At 43.2% G+C, this 20083-nt stretch overlaps 1 protein-coding gene across 10 annotated transcripts in view; it reads right to left on the bottom strand.

Moving 5' to 3' along the window:
* Positions 1-20083, bottom strand: part of NCOA2 (nuclear receptor coactivator 2) — a 255534-nt gene that overhangs the window by 84014 nt on the left and 151437 nt on the right. For all 10 annotated transcript variants that reach the window (XM_056522108.1, XM_056522104.1, XM_056522105.1 and 7 more), the window contains 2 exons: positions 11998-12102; positions 2531-2703 (listed from right to left, as the gene is read on the bottom strand). In XM_056522108.1, coding sequence (XP_056378083.1) covers positions 2531-2703; positions 11998-12083 — 259 coding nt within the window. In that variant the 5' untranslated portion in view covers positions 12084-12102. The remainder of the gene's footprint in view (positions 1-2530; positions 2704-11997; positions 12103-20083) is intronic.

Genomic DNA, 20083 nt, shown 5'->3' with positions numbered 1-20083 from the left:
GCCAATCACCAGCCGCAGCGAAGTCAGACTCGGCTGGCGATAGGCTGAGCGGCAGTGTGAGAACGCTTCAGGACACAAAATTCTTCACTACACCGGCACCTGCGGCTGAAAACATCACACTGACGCTCAATGATTGGCTGAGCGCAGTAAGACTCTCAGACCACCGGCAACCAGGAAGAGGATCACGGCGGAGACCAGAGACGGTTACCGAAGGCCCCGGGGGAGCGGAGGAAGGTATGTACATCTTTATTTTTTTACTGCCGGCACTATGGGCGACAATTTTTATATTCCGGAGTTCACCTTTAAGTCACGTCCACATTTAGTTTTTGCTTAGCATATCAGATGTAAATACAAAAGTATTCCTCAACTATACTCCAAAATGTACACAGACCCCTCCCCTATCCAGGCCCACATATATTAATCTGTCTAAAACCAATATGGTCTATTTTTATCCATAACAACCAATCACAGCTCAGCTTTTATATCTAACTAAGCTCTGGTATAATGAAAGCTGAGCTGTGATTGGCTGCTATGGGCAAAATCAGCCAGTTTTGGTTTTAGGCAGATTGGTAAATCTGGGCCACAGTTTATGCTCTAAAGTTGCACTCTTGGCATACGCTGGGCAGGAATTCATCATATCTTGCAGGTTTTTTGTTTTACCATATATGAAAGTGCAGTAAGGAGGTCAATGGCTGAAGTGTGCCACAGTGACATCTAACAGAGTCATAACATCAGTGTATACTCCTGGCATTTACCTCTGATATACCTGAAAACAAAATGTGACCTTCGACTTACTGGGGACAGACTGTTTCAGCCCTGATACAGGGTTTACTTAGCAACTAGGCCGACACAGATCACGGTTGAAGCCAGTGACTGGTTAAGCAGGAATGTCCTATAAGTCCAGACAGAAGCACTGAGCACCAAGGACTGGCACCAGCAGGGGATTGGTAACAGGTGAATACATGTGTTTTTATTTCTTTTATCTACCACCCTGAGAATCCTGTATCCTCGCAGGCATATACCCCAAGCTGACCAAACTCTGCAACTGTATGATCGAATATCATGTATAGGATCGGTGCATGATACTTCTTGGACAATGTAAGGTTGCCTTGACAATCTGTATTACCTAGCACAAAGTTGCATACCTCCATGCCATGTCAGAACAATTACAGTGTATAGTGTACTGTATATACTCGAGTATAAGCCGACCCGAATATAAGCCGAGGCCCTTAATGTCACCCCAAAAACCCAGGAAAAGTTATTGACTCGACTATAAGCCTAGGGTGGGAAATACATTCCCCCCCCACCCCCCTGTCATCATCCAGACCCCCGTCATCATCACCCTGTCATCCTCCCCCTTCATCATCACCGGCTGTCAATCCCTTTAAACCTGTGGACCTCCAGATGTTGCAAAACTACAACTCCCAGCATGCCCGGACAGCCATCGGCTGTCCGGGCATGCTGGGAGTTGTAGTTTTGAAACATCTGGGAGGTCCACAGGTTGAGATCACTGCCGGGCCTTCGTCATCATCCAGACCCACCCCCTTTAGTTTCTACTCCCCTCGGTGGGAAGGAAGGGTGAGGTGGTCCGGGCCATCTATGCTGCAGGGACCGTCCGGTGGGGAGGGTTAGTTGTTCCGGGCTGTCCATCTTCACCAGGAGGCCCTCTTCTCTGCTCCGGGCCGACCCCGGACTAGTGATGTTGCCTTGATGACGACGCACAGGGACGTTTATGCGAAGGGACATCCCTGTGCGTCATCGTCAAGGCAACGTCACTAGTCCAGGGCCGGCCAGGACCGGAGAAGAGGGCCTCCTGGTGAAGATGGACAGCCCGGAACGACTAACCCTTCCCACCAGACGGTCCTTGCAGCATAGATGGCCCGGACCAGCTCACCCTTCCTTCCCACCGAGGGGAGGGGAGTAGAAAACTAAAGGGGGTGTCTGGATGATGACGAAGGCCGCAGTGGTCTTCAACCTGCGGACCTTCAGATGTTTCAAAACTACAACTCCCAGCATGCCCGGACAGCTGATGGCTGTCCGGGCATGGTGGGAGTTGTAGTTTTGAAACATCTGGAGGTCCACAGGTTGAAGACCACTGAGAAGGGATTGACAGGCGGAGAGTTCACTCGAATATAAGCCGAGGGGGGCGTTTTCAGCATGAAACTCTGCTTATACTCGAATATATACGGTATACACTTCTAATGCACTCTTGCTGCATGTGCCAAGCAGTGGTTTCTATTCCAATTCTGACAGATACTAAATGTGGCTAAGCAAGCACTATGCTAAATCTCCTAATAAGCTGCTTGCTGAATCCAAATCTTCCATAGACGTTTTAAACACGTCATATGCAAACTACTACATGGAGAAAACACTGTAATAAGACTGGGAAAGCTGGTTAGACTGGAATGTTTTGCACAAGCCTAATGTTCCAATTGGCGGGGCACCTTTAAAGAATCCGGCTTCATACAAACAGCTCTAACTGTACAGGTGTCCCTTCCCGGTCGCCTCACTCGCGTCTTAAATGTCTTACCTTGCTCTTTGATCTGTCGAATCTGCTTCACAGTTTCCTTCAGGATTGCACATTTGTCGGGTTTAAAATTGAAGTTGTCAATATCATTGAAATTCGCGAAAATCAGCTCTGCCAGCTCCTCTATGTATCTATTTTCTTGCTCTCGATTTCGCTTCTCAGTGCTCCTCTTGGGGCTGCAAAAAAAGACATTTTATAGTAAGTGAATGAAAGGACAGCAAAGGTAACCGGGGCACATTCCTCTGCTCAACATGGTACAGTACATATCATGCGAAATCCAGAGGGTAGCACATAACAAAAGCTGCTTATGTGTGTACAGGACGCTATGTTCCTTCTACAATAAGCAATAGGTGTGACAGCCTGGCTACTGGAGTTTTCTGGTCTAACAGCATGGTGATATATTGTACATTTAGAGAAAACCTATACCTGATGTAATAAATACAGCTTGGGTAAAGCCTTAGGCTGGAGAGTGGTGTCTTCAGACTTACTAATATTGGCACGATCCTCTTCATCTAATGCATCTTTTCCCTCCCCTAACAGTGGCAATATTTTTTTTTATTAAGTATTTAAGTTTTGCAAATTTCAATAACAAACACTGCCAACATGGCGAAATAGGAACAATCACAGACAACAGCACTCCTGAGAGGACCCAGAAACCAGCCCCATCACCATCACAAGGAGGGGGAGGGGGGCAAGATGAGTACCAATGTAACAGAAGAGCAACTCTGAGACCCAATAAAAGGAGGCCCAACCAGACGTACTACAAACATACTTCCCGGCACCTCCCCCCCCCCCCCCCCCCCCAAGCCCCAACACCACAGATACAAAAGGCATCAATCGATAACCTTCTGATGCACTCTATCCGGCGGATCAGACGAGACTTTGAGCAACAGCCAAGGGGTCCACACCTTATCAAATTTCTTAGGGCATTTGCGACTGAGACATAGAGCCTGACAGCCAACGGCTGTCCAGGCATGCTGGGAGTTGTAGTTTTGCAACATGTGGAGGTCTGCAGGTTGAAGACCACTGGTATAGGAGGTTATACTCGCGTGTCCCCGCCACTCCGGACCGTCACCGCTGCCCTGGATGTCGCCTTCCATCGCTGTCGCCGCATCCCTGGGGTGTCCCCGACACTCCGGCAAGGCCTCTGCTTCCCCGGCACCCTCACTCTCACGTTGCCGCCATCACGTCGCTAGGCACGCCGCTCCTATTTGATGACGGGATGGCGTGCGCAGCGACGGGATGACAACGATGGAGGCCATTGTAGATCGGGGGGGGTCACTGTATAGCTTCACTTCCAGGGGACTACTTGTGGGGCAGCTGGAGAGACTTTAGAACTTCAAATACTTACCATGTCTGGGAGAAATAACGTCCCCCCGAGGATGATGAGGATAAAGATCTTACCAGATATAACGAGTTGCTAAGCGTTTATATAAGGTAAACTCCAGTGCTTGGTTCCCTTACAGTTCTGTTCACACTTGCATTGTTCGCATGTATTTGTGAATTATTATGCTGAAAACGTTTTCTTGTATGAGGAGCTGCATTAAGAAATGTCAACCATCTAACCTAGTAAACTAATTCAATAATTTATTATAGAAGGTGGAAAAGTCTGAAATATATCACAGGAAAACCAAGTCAGGAACACACATGCATATCAAGACACATTACAGCAGCGGTCTCTAAACTATGGACCTCCAGATGTTGTAAAACTACAACTTCCAGCATGCCCACACAACCAACAGCATGCTGAGAGTTGTAGTTTTGTAACATCTAGGAGTCCATAGACCACTGCATTCCGACCAAGATTTATCAATCTGCCAGAAAGCAAAACAGCCTGGTTTTGCCCACAACAACCAATCACAGCTCAGCTTTCACTTTACCAGAGCTCATTACAAGTGTTCACAGCAGCACAGTGTGTTTAAGGTAAGTATCAATAGGGGAGGGCAGGGGATTATCTAAACAGAACCCACTTCATAACGGTGACTTGTCTCTATCATGGTAATACTTACTGTAATTTTTATAACATACAAGGGAAGGGAAAGAAACCCTCTTCTGATCTGACTCCAGATGTGGGATTTGAGCAGACTACAGCTTCTGGGTCATTATCCTATCAGAATAACATCCGCCGTGAAGAGGTGGACACAATGCCAAAAAACTATCAGCACAAAGGCTTCAGGAAACCGCACTACTTGACAATACAGATATTATGGGTGATCTACGGCAGTAAACTTCTCCAGACAACGAAAAAACGCTTTAATGTCAGTAAACTTTCTGATTTAAAAGGGTTTTCCCCATCAGATGAAGTTATTCTCTATCCACAGGGGGATATTTCGGATTGCTGGGGTCCCTGATGATTTTAACAACAGAAGCCCCAGTGGCCGGGACTCCCCTGTTATCAGCTAGTTATCCCCTATCCTGATAATAGGGGGAAAACTTCATCAAATGAGAAAGCCCCTCACCCCACATAGATCTTCTGTGAAGAAAACAATCATTTAATAGGTGTAAACATTTTGTTTAAACTTTTTTGTCCCAGAGGGTTTTGCCATGAGTGGTTAGTAGGCTGGGATTGGAGAAAAAACAAGGCTTTAAAGGGGTACTCCAGTGGAAAACATTTTTTTTTCATATCAACCGGCTCCAGAAAGTAATACAGATTTATAAATTACTTGTATTAAAAAATCTTAATCCTTCAGTACTTAGCTGCTGTATGCTCCACAGGAAGTTGAGTTGTTTCTTTTTGTCTGACCACAGTGCTCTCTGCTGACATATCTGTCCATGACAGGAACTAAAGAGCAGGAGCAAATCCCCATAGCAAACCTCACCAGCTCTGGACAGTTCCTGACATGGACAGAGGTGTCAGCAGAGAGCACTGTGGTCAGACAGAAAAGAGCAACTCAACTTCCTCTGGAGCATACAGCAGCTGATATGTAATGGAAGGGTTAAGATTTTTTAATAGAGGCTCTCTGGTTATCCCTAAACTGTCTTCATCGGGACTCCGTTCTCCACCTAAGGGACTTTTTGGCTCCGCTGAAGCATTCTGCTGATGCTTCCTTGCTGTTTCTATGTGATTTATATGCATTTATTTTTGTTCACTTCTAAATTTAAAGGGGTTATCCAAGAAAAAACTTTATATATATATATATATATATATATATATATATCAACTGGCTCCAGAAAGTTAAACAGATTTGTAAATTACTTCTATTAAAAAAAAATTCTTAATCCTTTCAGTACTTTTTAACTGCTGAAGTCGAGTTGTTCTTTTCTGTCTAAGTGCTCTCTGAGGACACCTGTCTCGGGAACTGTCCAAAGTAGAAGCAAATCCCTATAGCAAACCTATTCTACTCTGTGCAGTTCCCGAAACAATCAGAGATGTCAGCAGAGAGCACTATGGCCAGACAGAAAAGAACAAGTCAACTTCAGCAGCTTATAATTATTGGAAGGATTAAGATTTTTTAATAGAAGTAATTTACAAATCTGTTTAACATTCTGGAGCCAGTTGATATACAGATATATATACACACACACACAGATATATATATATATATATATTAAATAAATAAATAAAATGTGTTTTCCTGGAATACTCCTTTAATAAAACTCTTTGAAAAGAAGAATTTTTAATAGAAGTAATTTACAAATATGTTTATCTTTCTGGCACCAGTTAATTAGAATTTTTTTTTTCCACCGAAGTACCCCTTTAACAACCCCTAAATTCCTGCCTAATCTGGTGTCCCCTGTTGGAAGTGCTGGGATGAGATTACATATAGTGTTCATGTGACACTGCAGCCAACCACTGGCTCAAAGGTCTATATGCAGGAAAAGACAACTAATGCCAGTGATTGGGGACAGCGGAGCGTCCGTGCTACAGAATTAAAGGGGCAAGTAAAGGCCCCCCTCTTTTTCCCCAAATTCGGTGTTGGTAGTGTGAACATCTGGAACATGCCTACAGGTAAAAGCAACAAAATAGGACAGGAAAAGTCCAACCTGTTAAATGACTGCCCATAGACCAGTGTTTCCCAACCAGGGTGCCTCCAGCTGTTGCAAAACTACAACTCCCAGCATGCCCGGACAGCCAAAGGCTGTCCGGGCATGCTGGGAATTGTAGTTTTGCTACAGCTGGAGGCACCCTGGTTGGGAATCACTGCCACAGACATTGAGCTGATCCTAGCAAAAATGCCAGATCTGCCGAGAACAATCTAACACCATCAAAAGCTCAATGGTAAAGCAGCTTACAAGTGAAGAGGCCTTTACCGATTCCATTACAGGTACAATTTGGCACTTTGACCGCTTGTTTGACACCAGCTATTTATCATTAAAGGGGTACTCTGCTGATTTTTTATTTTAATTAACTGGTGCCAGAAAGTTAAAAAGATTTGTGAATTACTCTATTTAAACATCATAACCCTTCCAGTACTTCTCAGCTGCTGTATGCTGCACAGGAAGTTCTTTTCATTTTGAATGTCCTTTCCATCTGACCACAGTGCTCTCTTTTGACACCTCTGTCCATGTCAGGAACTGTCCAGAGAAGGAGCAAATCCCTATAGTAAACCTCTCCTGCTCTGGACAGTTTCTGACATGTACAGAGATGTCAGCAGAGAGCACTGTTGTCAGACAGAAAGGAAATTCTAAAAGAAAAGCACTTCACTTCCTCAGCAGCTGATAAGTACTGGAAGGATTAATAGAAGTAATTTACAAATCTTTTTACCTTTCTGGCAGCAGCTCATTTAAAAGGAAATGTTTTCCAGTGGAGTACCCCTTTAAGGAAGTATACGAGGAGTCTTTATATGTGCCGATAATTCTATCTCTCACAATTATGTATTTATTAGAAATGAGCGAACTTCAGTAAATTCGATTCGTTATAAACTTCTCGGCTCGGCAGTTGATGACTTATCCTGCATAAATCAGTTCAGCCTTCAGGTGCTCTGGTGGGCTGGAAAAGGTGGATACAGTCTTAGGAAAGAGTCTCCTAGGACTGTATCCATCTTTCCAGCCAACGGGAGCACCTGAAAGCTGAACTAATTTACGCAGGATAAGTCATCAACTGCCGAGCCGAGAAGTTCGTGACGAATTGAATTTACTGTAAGTTCGCTCATCTCTAGTCATTATCATGGTCACAATCAGACTATTTCATGGCGAAATTATTTTTATTGCAAGTCTCTTTATACACAGCGATGATCTTTCAATTAGGGATCGACCGATATCGTTTTTTTTTAGGGCCGATACCGACACCGATAATCTGCGACCTTTCAGGCCGATAGCCGATAACTCAAACCGAAAATCGGTCGATCCCTATTTTCAATGAAAATTTTTAGCACACCTGAGATTTGGACTTTCTAGAGTAGTATGAAGTTTACAAAAGTCAATCACAAAGTACAGACAAACCATTACACCGCTAAACGCCATGGTTAAAATAGACAGTGATGGGATACAAACGAGATGGGGGGGGGGAAATGACCAAAAAAAAACACCTGTCACAGGTAAAAGCTGCTTCTTGTGTCACTATCTCCTCTAGTAAGTACCTATTGCAGCTGGTAGTTGTGCCCCTGGATGAGTGATTGGAGGACATATGCCCACTCTGTACATGACACGGTACCATTACAGTTATAATGGGGCACAAGGCGGCATGTAAAAAGATTAGTACTGCATATTTCTTTTGGGTCATATGAGCAATTTTGCTTACTACTACGGGCTTAATGGGAATGAGTAAGAGAATGAGACTCTGTGAGGGAAATAACACTCTGTAACACCACGTTCTGGCTTTCTGCGCTAAAACAATGTTTCTAGTCTTCACTCCTAAGCAAAATATGTATCTCAATCACACAGGACAGTCACAAGATTGTATTCGTCACAGGGCCTGTCCCCGCTCCAACATCCCTCAGAAAGTCAGGCCTACATGTGTGTACGTATGCTTGGCTTTACGTCACAAGAAGTGCAGTGCCGCCTCATCAACATTAAAACACACAAATCACCGGGCCCAGATGGAAGAGTTTTTCAGGAATTAGGTACCATGTTAGACAGACCATTATTCCTTATAAAGATTATATTATGACAGGAAGTGTGACACAGGACTGCTGCTTAGCAAATGTGGTACCAATATTAAAAAAAGGGATCAAAACGGGATCTTGGGAACTATAGGCCTGTAAGTCTAACATCTGTTGTGGGTAAGATTTTTGAGGGTTTTCGGAGAAATGCTATTCTGGGGTATCTCAATGAAAATAACATCATAGTAAAGCAACAACATGGGTAATGCAAGATTTGTCTGGCAGTTATAGATTGGACCGTGGTGAAGCTGTGGATGCTGTATATCTGGACTTTTCAAAGGCATTTGATACTGTGCCGCATAAAAGCTTAATACATTAAAAGGAGGAAACTGGGACTGGGGGAGGACATATGTAAATGGGTTTCCATCTGGCTCAGCGATAGGAAGCAGAGGGTGGGGATCAATGGAACTAGTGGGGTACCGCAGGAGTCAGTACTGGGTCCACTTCTCTTCCGTATGATTATTAATGACCTTGTAGAGGGATTACAAAGTAGAATTTCTATATTTGCCGATGACAGTAAACTGGGTAAGGTGATCACCACAGAGGAGGATAACATAATATTACAGAGGGATCTGGGGAAGCTGGAGGCTTGGGCACAGACATGACAAATGAAATTTAATGTGGACAAATGTAAGGTGATGGATTTGGACCGTAAAAACAACATGTACAATTGTGCTAAATAATAAAACATTAGGTAAAACTTCTACCGCAAAAGATTTGGGGGTATTGGTTGACACTAAGCTTAACTTTGGTGACCAGTGCCAGGCAGCAGCTGCCAAAGCTGATAATGTCATGGGATGTATAAAGAGAGGCATAGAGGCTCGGGACAGGAACCCAGTTTTACCTCTGGATAAATCATTAGTCAGACCACATATGGAGTATTGTGTCCAGTTTTGGGCTCCTGTGTATAGGAGGGACATGGCTGAACTAGAGAGGGTGCAGAGGAGGTGACAAAGATAATTACTGGTATAGGAGGATTACAGGACCAAGACAGGTTATCAGGCTTGGGGTTATTTAGTTTGGAGAAAAGACGTCTTGGGGGCGATTTAATCACAATGTACATATATATCTACAGACAGTACAGAGATCTTTTTGGTGATCTTTTCATACCTAGGCAGGTAACCATGACAAGGGGGCATCCTCTACACCCAAAGGAAAGAAGGTTTCACTATTATAACAGACAGAGATTCTTTACTGTAAGAGCAGTGAGACTGTAGAACTCTCTGCCACATGATGTTGTGATGTCTGATGCAATAAACAAGTTCAAGGGGATCTGGATGTTTTTCTAAAGAGTAATAACATTACAGGTTATGGATCCTAGATTTACAGGGATAGAACGTTGATCCAGGGATTTATTCTGATGCCATACTGGAGTCGGGACGGAATGTTTCCTCTCATGGGGCAATTGGCATCAACCTCATGAGGGTTTTTTGCCTTCCTCTGGATCAACACAGTAGGGCTTTATGTTGAACTTGATGAACTCTTGTCCTTTTTCAACCTTTTAAACTATGTAACTATGTAAAGTTTGTACAAGCCGCGTTTTGTTCCTTATTGCATCATTTACAAATGGGAAAATATTGTAATTGTGTCTATGTGAATAAAACCTATTCACTGGATCGCTCAAGGGATTTTTTAGGAATTACAGGGTTTTCCCATGTGAACATTTATGGCATCTACAAACAGCGCTGTTTACGCAAATCTCATTAACCACAAAGGGACTTGCATGGATTGCACTAAACAGTCAGCTCAGCTGTTTTTGTCTTCCCAACTAACCTCTATCTCTAGATGTAGGAACAACATGTATCAAACTTATAACATATGCAGTAGACATGTGATAAATGTCTTAGATAGGAATAACCCTTTAATATTGACGGCATATCCTTAGTGCAGGTTGTTCATAAAAGATCAGGGGTGGGCCGACCTCAGGATCCCCACCAATCAGCTCAATGAATGGGCTGAGGGACTCGGGTGATTGCTGCGGCCTCCTTAGCCTATATTCAGATGGTAGTTTACCTGCGGACTGTGTGCACGGAAAACACAAGGGGACATCCTGAACATTCCAATGATCCGAAGGCCACTGGGACTGCTTTGAAATGCGCAATCTCATTGACAGCAATCCATTTCTGAGCGGAATTCATAGAAAGAATGGACATGACTTTTCTTTCAGCTGATGCCGGAATCAGGATTTCAGCACCAGAAACCTCTGCTACTAAAATTTCACTGCATGTACAGTGCAGCAGGATCCCATTGAAATCAGTGGTATATCCAAGTGGAATATTCCCGTGTAAACATAGCCTTATTCTGCAGCAGCTGTCCCTGGTACTACATGCAACTCTTTCTATAGTACATGAATGGGACTGACGACTGATAATCAGCATCAGGCAAAGCTGCTACAAAGTGTATAGGACTGAGCCTGGTAAACAGCGTAGAGGCTGCTGTAATTACCTGGATACCAAAAAGACGTCAGTCAGCTGACTGGTTAGCTGGGAAGGGGGGGGGGGGTGTTGGGCAGCTGCAATTGGCCCTTGACTGGTTTCATATTGACGTCCTATCCTAAACACAGGCCATCTAATATAAATCCTGGAAAAACATGTTTTCATCAAAAATGTTTGCTTTTAAATGTAAGTAGTATTTATAATCTGCTTGTTGTCAGTGAGTGAAAGCTGAAAGCCTTTTCTTAAAGGGGTACTCCGCCACTAGACATCTTATCCCCTATTCAAATCATAGGGAATAAGATGTCAGATCGCCGGGGTCCCGCTGCTGGGGACCCCGGGGATCACTGCTGCAGCACCCCGCTATCATTACTGCGCAGAGCGAGATCGCTCTGCACGTAATGACGGGCAATACAGGGGCCGGAGCAGCGTGACGTCATGGCTCCGCCCCTCGTGACGTCACGGCCCGCCCCGTCAATACAAGTCTATGGGAGGGGGCGTGGCGGTCGTCACGCCCCCTGTCATAGACTTGCATTAAGGGGACGGGCCGTGATGTCATGAGGGGCGGAGCCAGGACGTCACGCTGCTCCGGCCCCTGTATCGCCCGTCATTACCCACAGAACGACTCGCTCTGTGCAGTAATGATGGCGGGGTGCCGCAGCGGCGATCCCCGGGGTCCCCAGCAGCGGGACCACGGCGATCTAACATCTTATCCCCTATCCTTTGGATAGGGGATAAGATGCCAGGGGCGGAGTACACCTTTAAGTTTTGCTTTGTTTTCTTGAAACATTGCTGCTCTCTCTTGCTTTGCACCATTTTTTAGTTTTTTTTTTTTTTTGTTTTTTTACAATAAAAATGTTGAACATGCAAACCAGAAGACAAAATATACATACAAGATGACAGGACAGTAAGCGATTTTATTAGGTTTATAAGCACCTGGATACTGGGACTAGTCATGTCTTTGAATTGTACTTTTAAATAATAATATGACAATCACCTGGGGCCAAGCTGATCTGGACTTTCTTTCCTCTTCCGCTGCTCCACCCTGGAAGGGTCCGCGGGATTATCTCCTATTCCACTCATCTTGAACACATATCAGCAACTAAAGCAAAGAAGAAAAAAGAAAGTTATGACGATCGGCAAAAAGATAAACACGTGCTGTTAAGTGATAAAACACTGTGTTCAGTTTCCTTTTGCTCTCTAAGACAATGTCTCCCAACCAGGGTGCCTCCAGCTGTTGCAAAACTACGACTTCTAGCATGCCCGGACAGCCGAAGGCTGTCCGGGCATGCTGGGAGTCGTTTTGCAACAGCTGGAGTCACACTTGTTGGAAACCGTATAGAACAGCGAAGGATTAGTAAAGAAAGTCATAGGGAATAACAATGTTATCAGAATGTATCCTGTGCCTGTGAGAGTCATCCGCGCAGCCCGCACCACACACCGCTGTTTATGGCAGTCAGTATTCTGTGGTAGGCTGCCATTACGCAATGTGACCGCTGACAGGTCTACAGAGTAGCGGTGGGGAGTGTGAGATTTCTGGCAGCCATGCTGTTTTATAAATCGGATCCCTCCTGTGGCTAAAGGAAGCTTTCGATACCATCATATTAGGGATTGGAGCCGCTATGCTGCTTTGCAAAAGGTTCTTGAAAGAGTCTCTAAAAAGGCGGCACGATAATATTTCAAAAGTATTCAAAGCAGTTATGATGTTTGTCACCACAATGATGTGACACAGGTAGTATGGTCCCCAGCACACAAAACTCCAAGGCCTAATTCACACTTGCATATTAATTCCTTTTTTTCATAGAATTCAAAACAACTCAAAAGATTTTATGCACATTTCTTTATTTAAATTTCTTTATTTATATATTTTGAACACGCCGGTCACCCCTACAGATCCATATTAGTACCTCATTTAAAGAGTACCTCTCATGATCTTGTTAAATTTTATAATCCTCCCAGTTCACTGCCCCCATCATGATAAACCACCCCCTGCCTTTATTTTTAATATTTTTTAAGCTTTCTACCTTGATATTTCTCTTTATTTTCTGCTCAGTCTCAGTCAGATTCACAGACTGGGAAGGGGCGTTCCCCAGCAGGTGTGACATTATCTGAAGCCATACAGGGGAGAACTTCCTCCACTCTGCTACACACAGCCAAGAGCAGTTCAGTGTGAGAGGAGCTATGATTGGCTAAGACTGCACACACACCCCTCAGCACTCCAGACTGCATTTCCTGTTTTGGAATTCTGCTAAGCCAGCAGAAGTCCAAAGCCTGTGCAAGAAGAGTTAGGGTGCGTTCACACTGCGGAATCTCCGCTCGCTGAATTCACACTGCTAGGGCCGTGGGGCACTGAGCCGTCACCATTGACGGCTATGCAGTGCTCGCAGTATAGAATGAACATGTTCTTTCTTTGCGCGGAACAGTTTCAGCGGTGGAATTGTCACTAATGTTAAGTTCACACTGTGGAATTCCGCTCCCATAATTCTGTAGTGTGAACTTACCCATAGGGAGAAATGTGCTCTGGACAAGTAGGGAGACAACTAGTGGCAGCTTTTTTAAACACAAATAAAACATAGAATTTTTTTTATTTATTTTTTTATTTAAAGATTAGAAATCATTAGAAAGATTTTTAGGAGTGCAATAGCAAAAATTTGTTTTAATGACAGTGCCCATTTAAAAGGGAAACCATGACAGCCAGTTGACCAGCACTCAATACACCGGATTATTGTGCGGGTGAACCTAAGTAAAGTGAGGTGATGATGTGAGTGCCCATGTGAGCGTTGTGTATGAATAGCAGAGTGGTCAAGTGGGCATAGGCTCCAAGTCACTAGGGCATGAGGAGCGGTGAGAAGGAAGCTGCGCCGGCTGTCTGCTATTCATGCTGGAGTCATCAGGACATGAGAGTGAAGATTTATGCATATGCAGAAGAGGGGCGGGTGGGTATATGGGTGAAAGGGGGCAGGGATGCTCAGAAAGCTGGCTCACATCAACATACAAGTAATGGAGCCTGTAACTCGGTACACAGGTTTATCTGCACTATAAGCAAGTGTATTTGGATCAGTGCGTGCGTGTAAACTGTCCGTCAGTTTCCCTTTAACCTATGGAAGGCAATGGGTTAAAATAAAAAATAAAAAAATTGTGTCCTGAGCAAAAGTTGCTGAGTTGCCCACAGGAACCAATCAGATCGCTTCTTTCATTTTACAGAGGCCTTTTCAAAAATGAAAGAAGCGATCTGATTGGTTGCTATGGGCAACTCAGCAACTTTTCCTCTGGACAGGTTTTGTCTCCCCCATTGTATTTAAAATCTGCAGCTGCAGATTTTCTGCTGCCAAAAAAAAAATCCATGGTATATAAGCGCTGTGTGAAATTGCAATGTGACAAATCTAAACTTCTAGAGTAGTGTTAAACAAGGGACCTGGCGGGGACATCACCAGGATGCAGGTTAAGCAAACCCCTTTACCACTCCCTACACTACACCTGTGGTCACCGCAGCATGTGGCTGTAGTCTCTGCAGATTTTCTCACAGCAAAATACGACTGAAAAACTTAGTGGATGCAAATAAGACGGGTTTTGCTGTGTAAAATTTTCTGCAACAAATTGACAACCTGGAGTGAAATCCGCAAATGACACATAATATCGTGAGGATTTTGTTGTGGGTTTTGCGATTTAGGGGGGAATAAATCAAATATTCAGTTGTAGATTTTACTGCAGATCCACTGTTCACAGCACAAATACACTACAGCATTCTGCAGATTTTGACTTCCTCAATTGAGCAAATCTGCAACAAAAAACACACAATACAAAAGTATCATCACCCTGTACAACTAAATTTGGGGGCATCATCTTAATATATTCCAATGACTCCATGATGCTGGTAATATTGGTGCCTTGTGACACTAGACTAATAAGTGAAAAAGCGATAGAATGAGAGGCAATCTAAAGGTTACATAGAGGTCAGTGCACCGAGTCCAGCAGATAACCCCCCACCGCAGCGTAGGCCGAGCAGGTTATCGCTCCGTTCACTAGAGCTTCTGGGGCGCCATCACCTTCCCGCATGGACAAGGCGACATTTCTATTTATCATTCAGTTTTGACACTGATCACTTAGGCGGGATTCACACCACATTTTTGCAATACAGTTCCCGTATCAGGTTTTTGATTAAAAAAAACGGATTCATCAAAACCGTACTAAACTGTATCAAAACGTGTGTACAAATTTTAACCCCTTAATGACCACGGAGGTATATTTACGTCCGTGGCCTGCATGTCCACGTGTCATATTGGGTCGGTCCCGGCATGTAACTGAAGCCGGGGCCCAGGGCTAAAAGCGCACGGCAGCGATCAGGGTGCCGCACGCCATTAACCCTTTAGACGCGGTGTTCAAAGTTGAACGCCACGTCTAAAACGAAAGTAAAAAATTCCCGGCTGCTCAGTGGGGCTGATCGGGACCACCGCACTGAAAATGCGGTGGGCCACTTACCTTCCTCCTGTGCATCCGATCGGCGATTGATTACTCCAAGCCTGAGATCCAGGCTTGAGCAATCGACCGCCGATAACACTGATCAATGCAAAGCTATGGCTTTGCAGTGAACAGTGCTGGCAATCAGTGTATGCAATAAATTAATAAAAGTGATTTAACCCTTTCCCAAATTAAAGTCCAAATCACCCCCTTTTCCCATTTAAAAAAAAAAAAAAAAAAAAAAAACAACAACACCATGTAAATAAAAATAAATATAAACATATGTGGTCTCACCTCGTGCGTAAATGACCAAACTATAAAAAATATATCATTAATTAAACCGCACGGTCAATGGTGTATGCGCAAAAAAATTCCAAAGTCCAAAATAATGTCTTTTTGGTCCCTTTTGGTCACTTTTCATTATCATCAAAAAAATTTATAAAAAGCGATCAAAAAGTCCAATCAATACAAAAATGGCACCAATAAAAACTTCAGATTATGGCGCAAAAAATGAGCCCTCATTCCACCCCGTACGCAGAAAAATGAAAAAAGTTATAGGGGTCAGAAGACGTCAATTTTAAACGTATAAATTTTCCTGCATGTAGTTATGATTTTTTTCCAGAAGTCCGACATAATCAAACCTATATAAGTAGGGTATCATTTTAAATCGTATGAACCTACAGAATAAAGATAAGATGTCATTTTTACCAAAAAATGTACTGTGTAGAAACGGGAGCCCCCAAAACTTAAAAAATTGCATTTTTTCTTCAATTTCGTCGCACAATTATTTATTTTTCCGTTTCCCCGTAGATTTTTGGGTAAAATGACTGATGTCACTGCAAAGTAGAATTGGTGGCGCAAAAAAATAAGCCATAATATGGAATTTTAGGTGCAAAATTGAAAGGGTTATGATTTTTAAATGGTGAGAAGGAAAAAACGAAAGTACAAAAGTGGTTAAACTGTATACGGTTTGAAGAATTATGTCCAAATGCATCCATTTTAAAGAAAAAAAAAACATACGTTTTTAACTTTTCACTCCATTATGAATTAAGTTTCACTTGTTTGATTGAAATTCCAAGAAGAAAAACTGCAAAAGTTAAAAACCGGATGGTGAAAACCGTATGGAACCGTATGCACATGCGGTTCTGTACAGTTCCCATTGACTACCATGTTAAAAAAAAAAATGCATACGTTTCAATACGTTTTTTTCACCCGGACCAAAAACCGTGGTAGGCTACGGTTTTGGGTACGGGAAAAAAACTGACAAAACCTTACAGGATGCAAAACAGACACAACCGCGTGCATCTTTTGGCATACGGTTTTCAATGGAGAGTCAATGCATACGGTTTTCAATACGTTTCCATACGGTTTTCGAATTGAAAACATATACGGGAACTGTATTGCAAAACGTGGTGTGAACCCAGCCTTACTGCTGATTATTAACCCAATATACACCGGGGGCAGGGATCATGGAGGCATCCAACCACTCAGGTCAGAACTCTATCACTTACTAGATAATAATAATAATAATAATAATAATAAAACAACTATAATATATGCTAGAAGAAAACACTGGAATTGAGGGTAAAGGGAAAAAAAATCAAAGGCTGGTGTTTTGTTTTATTTTTCAGGGAATCTTAAGTTAAATTTTATTCATTTCTTATAAAAGGAAACTATTACTAGTGTCAACAAAAAAATAAGTGATGGCAGGATTGATTTATAGATTTCTCACTATAGACACTAAGGCAGTGTTTTCCAACCAGGATGCCTTCGGCTGTCCGAGCATGCTGGGAGTTGTAGTTTTGCAACAGCTGGAGGCACCCTGGTTGGGAAACCCTGCACTAAAGGAAAGATCTTTGAATAGAGACTGGAGAGGTGGGGAGAAGCCTCATGGTTCAGGCAGAATTATAGTAATGACAGCCTCCATTTAATAAAAAAAAAATAACATTTTGAGATGACAGAGAAAGTTTTCATTGGTCGTAGTCTGGGTGCTGAGACCGAGATCAACTGCTAGACCGAACAGGGAGAAGCACTCCGCTAAGCATTCTCTCCCAGTCTCTTTCACAGCAGAAGACTGATTCGACAGAAAGTCTATGGAGTGAGGAGTTGGGGAGAGAAGCACCCAGCCGAGTGCTTCTCCCCTATTCTTCTAGTGATCAGTGGGGGGTCTCAAGACCTAGACCCCAACCAACCAAAACTTTTTTTTTATTTTTAAAGGGGTATTCCAGGAAAAAAAAAAACTTTTTTTTAATATATATATCAACTAGCTCCAGAAAGTTAAACAGATTTGTAAATTACTTCTATTAAAAAATCTTAATCCTTTCAGTACTTATGAGCTTCTGAAGTTAAGGTTGTTCTTTTCTGTCTAAGTGCTCTCTGATGACACGTGTCTCAGGAACTGCCCAGTTTAGAAGAGGTTTGCTATGGGGATTTGCTTCTAAAATGGGCGGTTCCCGAGACAGGTGTCATCAGCGAGCACTTAGACAGAAAAGAAAAACCTTAACTTCAGAAGCTCATAAGTTCTGAAAGGATTAAGATTTTTTTTATAGAAGTAATTTACAAATCTGTTTAACTTGCTGGAGCCAGTTGATATATACAAAAAAGTTTTTTCCTGGATAACCCCTTTAAGTAGTTAACCAGCTAAAATCTTTTAGTACTCCTATATGCCCAATGCTGGTCTCCAGTCCTGGTCTTCTTCCAGTGTTTGGGGCCCAACACGGCCAGTTATAGGCTGAGAAGAATGATGATGTAAAAGGCTCAAGCACCAGGAAGAAGGCTGGGCTCGGGACCAATACATCACACTGCTACTAAGCCTCTCACAAGGCAGATAGCTTACTGCAGTGTGACATATCGGACCCCCAAAGTCTGGTGGGAGCAGTGGAAGATAAGCCAAAGATAATTATGTTTATTTCTGTAGCCTGGGCATATTGGAAACATAAATAACCCCTTTAAATCACTGACACTGTAAAACCTTCACAGATTTCTTTCTGGAATTTCAGTGAGAAATTCCACACAATTCCGAAGAATCCAAGCAGGTTCCAAAAGCTGCGTCACATACGACCCTATTGAAGACTGACCACAACGCCCCATCATTATTCAAAACAAACAAAGCCAAGCCGGATGGATCCTGTCGATTTTAAAGGGGTATTCCTATCTCCGAAAGGTATCCCCTATCCACAGTAGAGGGGATAACAAGCTGATCATTGGGGGTCTGATTGCCGGGACCTCAACCGCTCCTGAAAAGGAAGAATAATTGTACCCCCAAATAAAGAGTGAACCCTGAAGAGCTCGGCAATGTTTAGACATCCAACAGAGAATAAAACAGAGCGCCGTTTGAGCATGTGTGCTGAGCGCCATAGAGAGTCCAATCAACTTGTTTTCTCCTATCCCGTGAATATAGGATCATTTTTAGGATGGGAATATAAAAGTTGCGTTCACACTGTTCCATTTAAAGGAATACTCTGGGATATCAAAAACTATCCACTAAAAAACAAAACAAAAAAAACCCTGATACGTTGCTGTATGTTTACTTTTACAATGTGTTCCAATGGGAAACAGATTCGGCTGTTTTTAGGGTTCATTTAAAGCAATGTTTCCCAACCTGGGCGCCTCCAGCTGTTGGATAACTACAACTCCCAGCATGCCAAGACAGTCAAAGGCTATCTGGGCATGTTGGGAGTTGTAGTTTTGCAACAGCTGGAGGCACCCTGGTGGGGAAACACTGAATTTTAACCAATATGTTGTAATCTATTTCAACAATATAAATGTGTACATTAAAGGAGTACTCTGGGATAAGGAAACTTATCCCCTATCCTGAGTATAGGGGATACGTTTCAGATCACAGGGGGTCTGACCACTGAGGCCCTCCTGTGATCTCCTGTACTGGGCCCTCGGCTTTATGCCGAAATAGCGTGTTTTGACCACCGCATGACGCTGCAGCCGACACGCCCCCTCAATACATTTCTATGGCAGAGGCGGAGACTGCTGAACCAAGCGCTCTGGCTCTTCCATTGAGATGTATTGAGGGGGAGTGTTGGCTGCTGCATCATGCGGTGGTCGGACACGCCCCTTGCCGCTGACTGCTGGGGACACATACGGGAGATCGCAGGGGGGAGGGGGTCCCATATGAAACTTTTCCCCTATCCTTAGGATAGTGGATAAGTTTCCTTATCCCAGAGTACTCCTTTAATGTACACATTTATATTGTTGAAATAGATTACAACATGTAGGTTAAAAATTCAGTGTTTCCCCACCAGGGTGCCTCCAGCTGTTGCAAAACTACAACTCCCAACATGCCCAGATAGCCTTTGACTGTCTTGTCATGCTGGGAGTTGTAGTTATCCAACAGCTGGAGGCCACCCTGGTTGGGAAACATTGCTTTAAATGAACGGTAAAAACAGCAGAATATGTTTCCCATTGGAACACATTGTAAAAGTAAACATACAGCAACGGATCAGTTTACGCATAAGTATAACGTATAAGTGCGGACTACTACGCTATTCTACAGTAGAGAAAAAAAATATTAAACGTATCATGAAATTATTTCAGTGAACGAACAAAACAGAAACATTCTATTTGTTTACATTCACATATAGGTTTCTAGCCTTCTCATAAATACTATAAAA

The sequence above is a fragment of the Hyla sarda genome, chromosome 5 (assembly GCF_029499605.1).
Source record: "Hyla sarda isolate aHylSar1 chromosome 5, aHylSar1.hap1, whole genome shotgun sequence".
Lineage (NCBI taxonomy): Eukaryota > Metazoa > Chordata > Amphibia > Anura > Hylidae > Hyla > Hyla sarda.
Note: the sequence above shows the minus strand (reverse complement) of the source record. Positions and strands in the feature narration are given on the sequence as shown.